This window comes from Liolophura sinensis, chromosome 13, assembly GCF_032854445.1.
Source record: "Liolophura sinensis isolate JHLJ2023 chromosome 13, CUHK_Ljap_v2, whole genome shotgun sequence".
NCBI classification, from domain to species: domain Eukaryota; kingdom Metazoa; phylum Mollusca; class Polyplacophora; order Chitonida; family Chitonidae; genus Liolophura; species Liolophura sinensis.
The window spans coordinates 26,743,319-26,756,303 of NC_088307.1; the positions used below are offsets into that span (position 1 = coordinate 26,743,319).

At 40.8% G+C, this 12,985-nt stretch overlaps 1 protein-coding gene across 1 annotated transcript; it reads right to left on the reverse strand.

Annotated features, from left to right (window-relative positions):
• Positions 1-3,228: 3,228 nt before the first annotated feature.
• LOC135480730 (putative golgin subfamily A member 6-like protein 3) lies at positions 3,229-9,586 on the reverse strand. The gene is made up of 3 exons (XM_064760648.1): positions 9,375-9,586; positions 5,842-5,980; positions 3,229-4,404 (listed from the first exon to the last, which is right to left on the reverse strand). The coding sequence occupies exons 1-3, from the start codon at positions 9,482-9,484 to the stop codon at positions 3,655-3,657; spliced, it is 999 nt and encodes a 332-aa protein (XP_064616718.1). The 5' UTR covers positions 9,485-9,586; the 3' UTR covers positions 3,229-3,654.
• Positions 9,587-12,985: the final 3,399 nt, after the last annotated feature.

The window sequence follows — 12,985 nt, forward strand, 5'->3', positions numbered from 1 at the left end:
GGGTGGGAGGATGACCATCGTAATACAAGCCTAGTGGTTGGACAGATCTCGGGGTGGGAGGATGACCTTCGTAATACTAGCCTTGTGGATGGACAGATCTCAGGGTGGGAGGATTACCAGCCTAATACTAGCCTAGTGGATGGACAGATCTCAGGGTGGGAGGATGACCCTCCTAATACTAACCTTGTGGATGGACAGATCTCAGGGTGGGAGGATTACCAGCCTTGTGGATGGAGAGATCTCAGGGTGGGAGGATGACCATCCTAAAACTAGCCTTGTGGAAGTTCAAATCTCAGGTTGGGAGGATGACCATCCTAATACCAGCCTTGTGGATGGACAGATCTCAGGGTGGGAGGATGACCATCCTAATACCAGCCTAGCGGATGGACAGATCTCAGGGTGAGGGGATGACCCTCCTAATACTAACCTTGTGGATGGACAGATCTCAGGGTTTGAGGATTCCAAGCCTAATACTAGCCTAGTGGATGGACAGATCTCAGGGTGGGAGGATGATCCTCCTAATACTAACCTTGTGGATGGACAGATCTCAGGGTGAAAGGATTACCAGCCTTGTGGATGGAGAGATCTCAGGGTGGGAGGATGACCATCCTAATACTAGCCTTGTGGAAGTTCAAATCTCAGGTTGGGAGGATGACCATCCTAATACCAGCCTAGCGGATGGACAGATCTTAGGATGAGAGGATGACCATCCTAATACTAACCTTGTGGATGGACAGATCTCAGGGTGGGAGGATGACCATCATTTTACTAGCCTTATGGAAGGACAGATCTCAGGGTGGCGGGATTACCATCCTATTACTAGCCTTGTGGAAGGACAGATCTCAGGGTGGGGGGATTACCATCCTATTACTAGCCTTGTGGATGGAGAGATCTCAGGGTGGGAGGATTACCATAGTATACTAGCTATGTGGATGGACAGATCTCAGGGTGGGAGGATTACCATAGTATACTAGCTATGTGGATGGACAGATCTCAGGGTCGGAGGATTACCATAGTATACTAGCTATGTGGATGGACAAATCTCAGGGTGGGAGGATGACCATCCTAATACTATCCTTGTGGATGGACAGATCTCAGGGTGTGAGGATTACCAGCCTTGTGGATAGAGAAATCTCAGGGTGGGAGGATGACCATCCTAATACTAGCCTTGTGGATGGACAGATCTCAGGGTGGGAGGATTACCATCCTAATACTAGCCTTGTGGATGGACAGATCTTAGGGTGGGAGGATTACCAGCCTTGTGGATGGTGAGATCTCAGGGTGGGAGGATGACCATCCTAATACTAGCCTAGCGGATGGACAGATCTCAGGGTGGGAGGATGACCATTCTAATACTAGCCTTGTGGAAGTTTAAATCTCAGGTTGGGAGGATGACCATCATAATACTAGCGTAGCGGATGGACAGATCTCAGGGTGGGAGGATTACCATCCTAATACTAGCCTTGCGGATGGACAGATCTCAGGGTGGGAGGATGACCATGCTTATAATAACCTTGTGGATGGACAGATGTCAGGGTGGGAGGATTACCAGCCTTGTGGATGGAGAGATCTTAGGGCGGGAGGATTACCAGCCTAATACTAGCCTTGCTGAGGAACAGATCTCAGGGTGGGAGGATTACCATCCTAATACTAGCCTTGCGGATGGACAGATCTCAGGGTGGGAGGATGACCATTCTAATTCTAGCCTTGTGGATGGACAGATCTCAGGGTGGGAGGATGACCATCCTAATGCTAGCCTTGTGGATGGACAGATCTCAGAGAGGGAGGATGACCATCTTGTGGATGGACATATCTCAGGATGGGAGGATTACCAGCCTAATACTAGCCTTGCGGATGGACAGATCTCAGGGTGGGAGGATAACCAGCTTAATACTAGCCTTGTGGATGGTCAGATCTCAGGGTGGGAGGATGATCATCCGAATACTAGCCTCGTGGATGGAGAGATCTTAGGATGTGAGGATTACGATCATGATATTAGCCTTGTGGATAAACAGATCTCAGGGTGGGAGGATGACCATCCTAATACTAGCCTTGTGGATGGACAGCTCTCAGGGTGGGAGGATTATCAGCTCTGTGGATGGACAGATCTCAGGGTGGGAGGATGACCATCATAATACTAGCCTAGCGGATAAAGAGATCTCAGGGTGAGAGGATGACCATCCTAATAATAACCTTGTGGATGGACAGATTTCAGGGTGGGAGGATGACCATCCTAATACTAGCCTTGTGGATGGACAGATCTCAGGGTGGGAGGATGACCATCCTAATACTAGACTTGTGGATGGACAGATCTCAGGGTGGGAGGATGACCATCCTAATACTAGCCTTGTGGATGGACAGATCACAGGTTGGGAGGATGACCATCCTAATACTAGCCTTGTGGATGGACAGATCTCAGGGTGGGAGGATGACCATCCTAATACTAGACTTGTGGATGGACAGATCTCAGGGTGGGAGGATGACCCTCCTAATAATAGCCGTGCGGATGGACAGATCTCAGGTTGGGAGGATGACCATCCTAATACTAGCCTTGTGGAAGGTTAAATCTCAGGTTGGGAGGATGACCATTCTAATATTAGCCTTTTGGATGGAGAGATCTCAGGGTGAGAGGATGACCAATCCTAATATCAGCCGTAAGAATAGACAGCTCTCAGGGTGGGAGTATTACCAGCCTTATACTTGCCCTATGGATGAATAGATCTCAGGGTGGGAGGATTACGATCCTAATACTAGCTTTAAGGATGGACAGCTCTCAATGTGGTTGTGTTAACTGCCTAATGCTAGGCTTAAGGATGGACGGCGCTGTGACACCAAACGTTAAAATATGAATTACATTTAAACATAATTATGGAATGCTTTGATTTTTGGGGTTTGCCAGCTGATAAGAAACTACCGAAAGGAAGTGTTTTTGTGTTTTACATACAAGGCCATCGCCTTGAGTAATTGTAGACCAGTGACGTGTAATAAATTGCAATTAACACCACTGCTATTTTTTTTACTTAATTCTGCTGAAGCCACGGTGCTAGGGAGCGTGTAAATTGCTACAATTAATGCATTTACATGAACACTTAGAATAAAACCCTGACTAACTTAAATTAACAAGAGGCCGTGTTTCAGGGGTTACGTGTCACCATTTCCCAGCTATCACACACGTCGTTGCTCTGGTATTTCTCTCTATGCTGTATGTCTTCATTATATTGTCGTATTTCTAACCCATTGGCGACAATTGTACTTGGATTTTTTCTTTGAAATTCTTCAGTGGAATACGTCACTGCCCAAAAGTCTTTTTTCTTTCTTGTTACAGTTGCAGTGTGCAGGAGAATATTCTTTTTGCACGGTATACTTTTCACAGACAAATTCACAAAATGAATGATTATAGTTTAACGTCACATTGGCAGTAATGCAGCTATAACGCTACAATTGTTTGCAGCTGCGTATAACATTGCTTTTCCTGCTCATAGCCCCCATATAAGTAAATCCGAATATGTATACACATATAAGCACTACGAAATAATACTAATTTCATAATTCTAACTTCATACAAAATTAATATTTTCTCGATATATTTAATAAGAGAACCTAGTGCAATGAAACAAGACACAGAATTACAAACATTTCGTTCTACTTACCCACTTATTCACTCATTAACTTTGCTCTCTTTGTTAACCACTTCTCTTTTTTTGCCAACAACTCGTTCATTTGAGTGTCCCAACGAAGTTTCTTCTCCAGCAACCTTTCTCTAATAGACAAAGTTCTTTCAACCTCAGTTGAATTATTAGACATTTGTTTCTCCTTTACCAGTCTGTCGTATTCTTCCTGCAACTTACGTTTCTCTTTCTCCAGACTCACTTCTTCTGTGACGATCTCTCTTTTCTCTTCCACCATTTTTTTCTTTGCTGTTATGACGTGTTCATTCTCTTTTATTTTATTTTCTTCTTTCTTAATAATCCCTCTGAGTTCTTGAAGAATGGGGATGGTTAGTTTTCTGTATTGAATTTTCGTTTCCCTTAATCTCTTCCTCTCTTTCCCCATATATGTAAAGGTAGGAAAGATACTGCGTAAGCTTGATATTTCTTCTTTCATCCTTTCTTGCGTTAACATTAGGTTTTTTTCCTTTTCCGTCAGTTTCTCTCTCTCTTTGGACAAGTTCACTATAATGGCTTTCAATCTCTCTTCCTCTTTCCTGAAATGGTTTTCATTAGACAACTCATCCACTCTCGTTTTCTCCTTTTGCAATGATTCCGATATTGTATTCAGATTTCGATTCACCTGTTCAGTTGTTTCGCTATAAGTCTTCAAATCATTTTTAGCTTGCACCATTCTCCATTGTTCTGGTATGAGCCGTATTAAAGATATTAAAAAAGGGAAGTTCATTTTCAGGACCTAAAAAGAAATGAAGGAAATCTCAACAGAGGCATACACAGGTTACAACATTAACACCTACCGTAAATCTTTAACCTTTTCAGTTACTGAAGTAGGTTTTGAAATGGAATTTATGCACACAATTATTGTGCAATAAATATGAGAAGTTAGATGATTTGTATGTATCAGTGTGCAAGCTTCATAAAACTGTGCATATTATTTCTCTACCCTCTACAGCTCTCTCAAAATGTTTCAAAATATTGGTTGCAGAGGCGGATGAAAGATTGAAGAATTAGTGTAGATGTAGAGACATTTACAGTTTGGTCTGTAAATGATGTTGTCCTAACACGTTTAAATAATGTTCACAGCTTCAAAATGTGTACATGGATTTAATAATAAATATACTTGCAAGAAATGTATATGTTATGCTACTTAGAAGATTTCAAACATGCAGACATTATCGTAAAAAGTATCTTTCAGATATTTATGTTCTTACATATATTGCTGTAGTTTGTGATTCAATTATTCGAGGCGTGCACATTATTGCATGAAAGCCATTTATAACAATTCATGTAGGTGGCTAATGAAAATACGAAGAGACTGTAGTGCTACTCATATGTATGTATGTATGTATGTATGTATATATGTGTGTGTGTGTGTGTGTGTGTGTGTGTGTGTGTGTGTGTGTGTGTGTGTGTGTGTGCGTGCGTGCGTGCGTGCGTGCGTGCGTGCGTGCGTGCGTGCGTGCGTGCATGTATGTAAGTATGTATGTATGTGTGTATGTATGTATGTTTACATATATGCATGTATTTATGTTTGCATACTTAGGGTTTAATGCCGTATGTAGCAATTTTTTCGTCATGCGACGGCCAGGAATCATTAGCTGTGTGCACATATACTGTGTCTTCCTGTGTCTTCCTGCAAGTCCATGCCGCCAAAGTGCTACCGCCACTGAAGTATCATTCCGAAGACACCAGACATGACACCCCATCCAGGCACATCATATTGGGACCAACCAGTTGCGTTTCCTTGCTCTAGCCCTTCAATGCTGAGTGCCAAGCGAAGCATCGACAAGTACCATTTTTTAAATTGTTCGTATGACCCGACTTGGGTTTGATCTCGGGTCTCCCGACTGGGTCATAAATAGTATGTTTTCGTTCCGCGAAGTAACGAGCTCTGGCCTGAGATCATGTGAACATCAGATTGCAGTGGACAAGTAATTTGATCGTTACTTCTCTAGGTATTAATCCCACAAACGTTTGTTTGTGTATCATGTTTACATGGACATATTTGTCTAATAAAAAGCATTATTATTCTTTATTGACCGAAAGAAGGTGGCATGGCGTCACATCGGTTACCCGTGTATCGAGACTGGAACAAACGGGACACGGGACACGGGACAAAGAAACCACTACTAGACCAGTGATATCATATCGTGTTACTTTTTTTTCAACTTACCTGAAAGCTGATTGACACACCATAGCGACACCAGAAAGCAAAGTGCTCGCAATTATTGTACAAAAGGTGGTAACGATCTGGCCCACTGTGCTGCTTGCTTCTTGCTCTTGCTACAATATCCTTGCCGTCGCCAACAGGCCTTAAATGAAACAATGTAATGACAGGAGTTCAAATAAATCATTTTTTTTCATTTTTGTTCAGCGTTTATTTCCCAATAAATTTATTTATGTAGTAACCAATACTGAATAGATCAATATGCCTTGAGTTTCCAAGCCTTATTTTAACGCTGTTTCAGTTTTACACGCAGGACAGGATGTTTATCATTTATGTAATTCACAATTTGGATTTATTTTTTTGATTGATGTTTTACGCCGTACTCAAGAGTATTTGACTTATACGACGGCGGCCAGCATTATGATGGAAGAAAACCGGGCAGAGCCCGGGGGAAACCCACGACAATCCGCAGGTTGCTGCAGACCTTCCCACTTACGGTAGTAAGGGAAGCTAGCATGAACTGGATCTTCTTGAACTCACATCGAACGCATTGGCTCCTTTGGCATTACGCTGCCCTTGCGCGCTAACCAACTAAGCCATCATACTAATTATGGATTGGTCTCAGCCTTATTCTACATGTACAAGTGGTGTTAAAGAGAGGAAAACTAAGTTTAACTCAACTGTGATCGGAAAACTTCCCAGATCTCTTCACATTAGTATTGAGAGCCCTGCTACCCAAATTTAAGCTGCTTGTAGACTGCCCAGTGGGCTTCCATTGTCATAAACCTGTAAAGTTTTCTAAATGGAATGTGGCTTCTGTCCATTATTTCTGATGGAGGAAAACAGAAAACAGCTACAAAAGTTACAAATATCTTCTCATATTAGTAGACACAAAAACTTGAAACCTGTCTTAATCGCTTATCGCGGTCCTATGCGTATGTGGGCAAGAACGTGTCCATCTCCGTTTGCACCCTGGCTACCATGATTTGGCCGGTTAGTGTAGTCCTGGACTTGCCTGATGATACAACCAATAAATCTGATGCCAAGTGATAACCTAAAAAACCAAGTGGCCCTAAAGAACGTCCTTGTAATGTCACTGTGAAATGCATCCAGACTTAATAAGCTAGCATCTTGGCAGACCGACGAAACTGTAACACTTACCACAGCTCGATGGGTAAGGTTTTTGTGAGTTTTCTTGTAACACAGTTTGAAGGGACAACTTCTTTATAATAAAGTTAGATTTTTACGGCTCTTGAGTGGTAATACCTTAAGTGAAAACGGTATGTACATACGGAATAGTAATTCTCACACCACAACCTCCGTATTCCAATTCCCGGGCGTTGCGCGATTGTTGTGATAACCATCTAGAGAAATTATAGTGTCTGGCCTCAAGTAGCCAATCAAAGGAAAGCTTTCAAAGTGTTGAAGTTATATTCTGACCTGGATTATATCCTTAATTCCACAAAGCAATGTAAAGTAGTCAGCGTCATAAAGTGTTAATCAATGAAAATGACGTTTAGAAAATGGGACTATTTTTCTGCAAAATAGCAGGCCTTGACCTTTCCACTCACTTTCAGTGACTGAACACACTGGTTTATCTGACTCTTAAAAAGAAACTTCAAAACTTCATCAAGATTAAAGGTGGTCATAGTGAATGAATTAAATCTGTGTTTTTCTTTTGATACACCGGCTGGCAAAACTTACATGTTGCAAGTTCCACCAGCCTGTGTGAAATGAAATCTAAGTAAATTTATAAAAATATTTAACCTCTAAATTTGATAATTATCAATTATCAAATCGAATGATTCAAAACAACAATTTTTGCATAAGAAATTTACAAACATTATAGAAATAAAAGCAACTCAATGTATTTAATATGTCAATGAAAAAAGACCCTATACATTCATTCAAAAAAGCAGGTTTTATGAGAAAAAAAAATGAATCTCATTAAGTAGCCCCCCTTCCCTTCCATGTTTGAAAAAATAAAGAAACAAATCTATGCTTATTTAAATTATTCCAAATAAATATACAAATTTTACAATCACACACAGCTTCGGTAAATAAAGCGTTGTTCTTGTTGTTACTTGAGTCTCAAGCCATATTTATTTTTTATTTCATGGTTATTTCCCTTGATTGTTTTTACGACTGCTCACCTATATTGCTGCTGTGTTTTATAAAACTGATCATACACACTCGACAAAAGCTTGCCCTCGCTGGCTCCGGCTACCAAACACCAGTGTAACCTGGGTTAGTCAGTGTGTATGTATACGCAACTCGACAAAGAAGAAATTTAAAAGCTACTTTTTAAAGAAAGTGTGTATAGGTGTAAATATATGTTTTTGATTAAAACGGCATATTTCTATTACTCGTGAACTACAATTATTAACGAGCGAGAGGCTTGTTTGGTGTGGCCTGCGTTGTGTTTCGTAATTTAATGTCTTGTTTTCAAACGGTAAATAGTCCTCTGATCTTATAAATATTTATGACTATGAGAAAGACAGCGAAACTCGTTTCTTAATCTCTACGATCTCATAAATATTTATGACTATGAGGAAGACAGCGAAACTCGTTTCTTAATCTCTGACCTCATAAATATTTATGACTATGAGAAAGAGAGCGAAACTCGTTTCTTGATGATCTTGAGGTGTTTAAGCGACCTTAAAAGTGAAAATTTTGTGTACAGAGGCTGATAACTTTTAAAAATTAAAAGATTCGAGTGATATCCATCGTAACACAGCGACTCAAGTTGTATAACTTCTATGTATCCAAATCCTGTTCTGGTAATATTTAGGAATTTGTTTTAGCTGTCACACGTAATAATCACGCTGTATTTTACTGGCTACCATTTGATCATTGGGCAACAATCACACGATCGTCGTTGATGTGGCTTTACTCTCCATGCTCTAGGCCTCCGTGCTGATCATACTTTGTATAGCATAAAACGTTGCTATTTGACTAATTCTCATCGAGTTCTGCACCCTTTAGCTTATTCAATGTGTTTTCCCCCCTACATTAATGTGATGACAATACGGCATTGTAAGTAATTCATGACCAGTGGCGTCTCATAAAATGCAATTAACATCACTACAACATCTGTCGAAATCTGTTTAAGACATGGTGCTGAGCGTGTAATTTGCTACTACTTAAGCATTGACGTGACGAGTTACAATTAAACCTCAACTGAGGTGAATTGGCATAATTTTAACAATAATTTTAATGATCATAAGTTTCAGAATAATGCAAATATGAATTGCAAATCCGGCACCCTAATGTATGTTATTTCCTACCGAGCATGGCGTTGCATCAACATCTACATCGTTCAACAACGCGGTGTATTGCGGAACAAGTGTCGGGTACAGAAGAGTGGAAAATTGAAGAAAATATAAAAACTCATGTTCTGTTTATGGATTGAAATTGTTGTGGACTTCTATAACTTGTCGAGGGTGCGGTTTTGTACAAATAACTGTATATGTATTAAAACCCTTAGTCAGTGGTCAAACTGAAAGCCTGGCGAATGTAATACATGTATTACAACCTACCGAAAGAGTTCAGTGTCAATTTTACACGTCTTTGCCCCGTTGGCCACCGCAAAGAAGTCTTCTTCTCTGATAACTGCATTTCCAGTGGAACTTGACAAACTTGTCGACATTGATGTGAACCATTTCTGCAAAAACTAATATTGTATACCTTGCTTTTCATACATCTGGTTCTCTTTACGTGCATATTCTTGTCAACTACAAATATATATTGCGTCCAAGATTTACTTTTTTTAAATACTGACTAAACAGCACTGAACAAAGTTAGAAGCGATACTCGGCAAATGGTCACACAAAACCGGTGAAATACGGCTACAGCATAGAGAGTAAACCAGAGTAGCGAAGACAGTGTCATACTCGACAAATGAGCACACATAACCGGTGAAATACGAGTACAGCATAGAGAGTAAACCAGAGTAGCGAAGACAGTGTGATACTCGGTAAATGGTCACACAAAACCGGTAAAATACAGCTACAGCATAGGGATTAAACCAGAGTAGCGAAGACAGTGTGACACTCGGTAAATGGTCTCACAAAACCGGTGAAATACGAGTACAGCATAGAGAGTAAACCACAGTTGCGAAGACAGTGTGATACTCGGTAAATGGTCACACAAAACCGGTGAAATACAGCTACAGCATAGAGAGTAAACCAGAGTAGCGACGACAGTGTGATACTCGGTAAAGGGTCACACATAACTGGTGAAATACGGCTACAGCATAGGGAGTAAACCAGAGTAGCGACGACAGTGTGATACTCGACAAATGGTCACACATAACTGGTGAAATACGGCTACAGCATAGAGGGTAAACCAGAGTAGCGAAGACAGTGTGATACTCGGTAAATGGTCACACAAAACCGGTAAAATACAGCTGCAGCATAGAGATTAAACCAGAGTAGCGAAGACAATGTGACACTCGGTAAATGGTCACACAAAACCGGTGAAATACGGCTACAGCATAGAGAGTAAACCAGAGTAGCGACGACAGTGTGATACTCGACAAATGGTCACACAAAACCGGTGAAATACAGCTACAGCATAGAGATTAAACCAGAGTAGCGAAGACAGTGTGACACTCGGTAAATGGTCTCACAAAACCGGTGAAATACGAGTACAGCATAGAGAGTAAACCACAGTTGCGAAGACAGTGTCATACTCGACAAATGAGCACACATAACCGGTGAAATACGAGTACAGCATAGAGAGTAAACCAGAGTAGCGAAGACAGTGTGATACTCGGTAAATGGTCACACAAAACCGGTAAAATACAGCTACAGCATAGGGATTAAACCAGAGTAGCGAAGACAGTGTGACACTCGGTAAATGGTCTCACAAAACCGGTGAAATACGAGTACAGCATAGAGAGTAAACCACAGTTGCGAAGACAGTGTGATACTCGGTAAATGGTCACACAAAACCGGTGAAATACAGCTACAGCATAGAGAGTAAACCAGAGTAGCGACGACAGTGTGATACTCGGTAAAGGGTCACACATAACTGGTGAAATACGGCTACAGCATAGGGAGTAAACCAGAGTAGCGACGACAGTGTGATACTCGACAAATGGTCACACATAACTGGTGAAATACGGCTACAGCATAGAGGGTAAACCAGAGTAGCGAAGACAGTGTGATACTCGGTAAATGGTCACACAAAACCGGTAAAATACAGCTACAGCATAGAGATTAAACCAGAGTAGCGAAGACAATGTGACACTCGGTAAATGGTCTCACAAAACCGGTGAAATACGAGTACAGCATAGAGAGTAAACCACAGTTGCGAAGACAGTGTGATACTCGGTAAATGGTCACACAAAACCGGTGAAATACAGCTACAGCATAGGGATTAAACCAGAGTAGCGAAGACAGTGTGACACTCGGTAAATGGTCTCACAAAACCGGTGAAATACGAGTACAGCATAGAGAGTAAACCACAGTTGCGAAGACAGTGTGATACTCGGTAAATGGTCACACAAAACCGGTGAAATACAGCTACAGCATAGAGAGTAAACCAGAGTAGCGACGACAGTGTCATACTCGGTAAAGGGTCACACATAACTGGTGAAATACGGCTACAGCATAGGGAGTAAACCAGAGTAGCGACGACAGTGTGATACTCGGTAAATGGTCACAGATAACCGGTGAAATACGATATTAGTATACCTCAGTCAGGGTCTTGTTATAATTGCTCATGACAAGTCATGTATCGGGTGGGCATATAAAATGGGCCGTACTTTGATGCTACATTGCTCCATTATCCTTTGTTCAAACCCTTTAAAACTTGTTAACATACTGACCAGTTTACAAGGTCATTGATTAAGTAGCCTGTACACAGGGTTAAAATGAAAACATAGCTTCAAAATCAAAAAGCTATTTTTCATTTTTCTGTTCCTTGTAGTACGAATTTGCAGCCCAGGGTTTATATTTGATATCTAGATATCATTCTGGACAACCAGAGGCGGATGTAGAAGATACAAAATTTAAGACAAGGAAATGGTCAGAATCAGAGGTAAGGATTCTTCCTGTATGTTTTGGTGTTTATGGTCTATCGATATTTTTTTTACGAAAAATAACCCAGAAGGTGAAAGTAACCCTGGGCTTGCAGCTATAAGTATCGGGTAGGGGCACTAAACATTGGCAGTTAATACCAAAATGAACTGCCTCCGCCTGGATTCGAACGGTCAACCAGAAAGCCATTGGCTAAAAGTTATACTATGGCCTTCTCACGTGTAACAGTCCAAACTGATTCCTCTTCAAGGCCTGCAAACGCGTGACAAAGATACAACCTCAGACATTCTGTTCACAGATCATTTTCTATAAATATATTTATAAATCAGTTAAAAAAAGTTAAGTTGTTTTGATTATTTGCTGCATCATAGAAAGTTGCTAAGCTCTCTTTTCTGCAGAATGATTTGTACATTTTAACAGCATTTTAGTTTACTGAGATTCTTAGTAGTTTTATATTTTGTTCATGTGTCGAAATGTGCATGTGTAAGAAACAAACATGGAAAACATGAAAAATTCGCTCACACACCTAGAAGGTTTGTAACTAATAAGGGAATGTTTCTCTCCCTCTAAACGGGGTATTATGAATGATATGCATATAAAAGCGTCTTACCGTATCCGTTTTTTTTCCTTTCTTTGGTTCTTCGTTAAACAGGTGGATAATCTTGCCGTTCCCTATCACAGAAAACATCACAGCTATCAACGTCTGACCTGTGACTTAAACTGGCAGTGTCTATAGAGGAATGTATATAGGGATGTAGATAGTGTATTATCATTAATGTTTCAATTCTTCTCCTTGCATAATAGGTATATTTAAGTAAAATTGACTGTTGTTTTGATTTGTTTATTTTATAATACTTGGTCTTTTTGTGGTTGTTCAGCTAAGTTACCATGCCTGTCATTTATTTATTTATTTACTTGATTGGTGTTTTACGCCGAACTAAAGAATAATTCACTTTAACGACGGCAGCCAGCTCTATGGTGGGAGAAAATCGGGCTGTGCCGGTAGGAAATCCACGGTCATCCGCAAGCTGCCGGCAGACCTTCCGACGGACAACCAGAGAGTAAACCAACAATGAATTACATAAATAAATCTATTAACATACTGA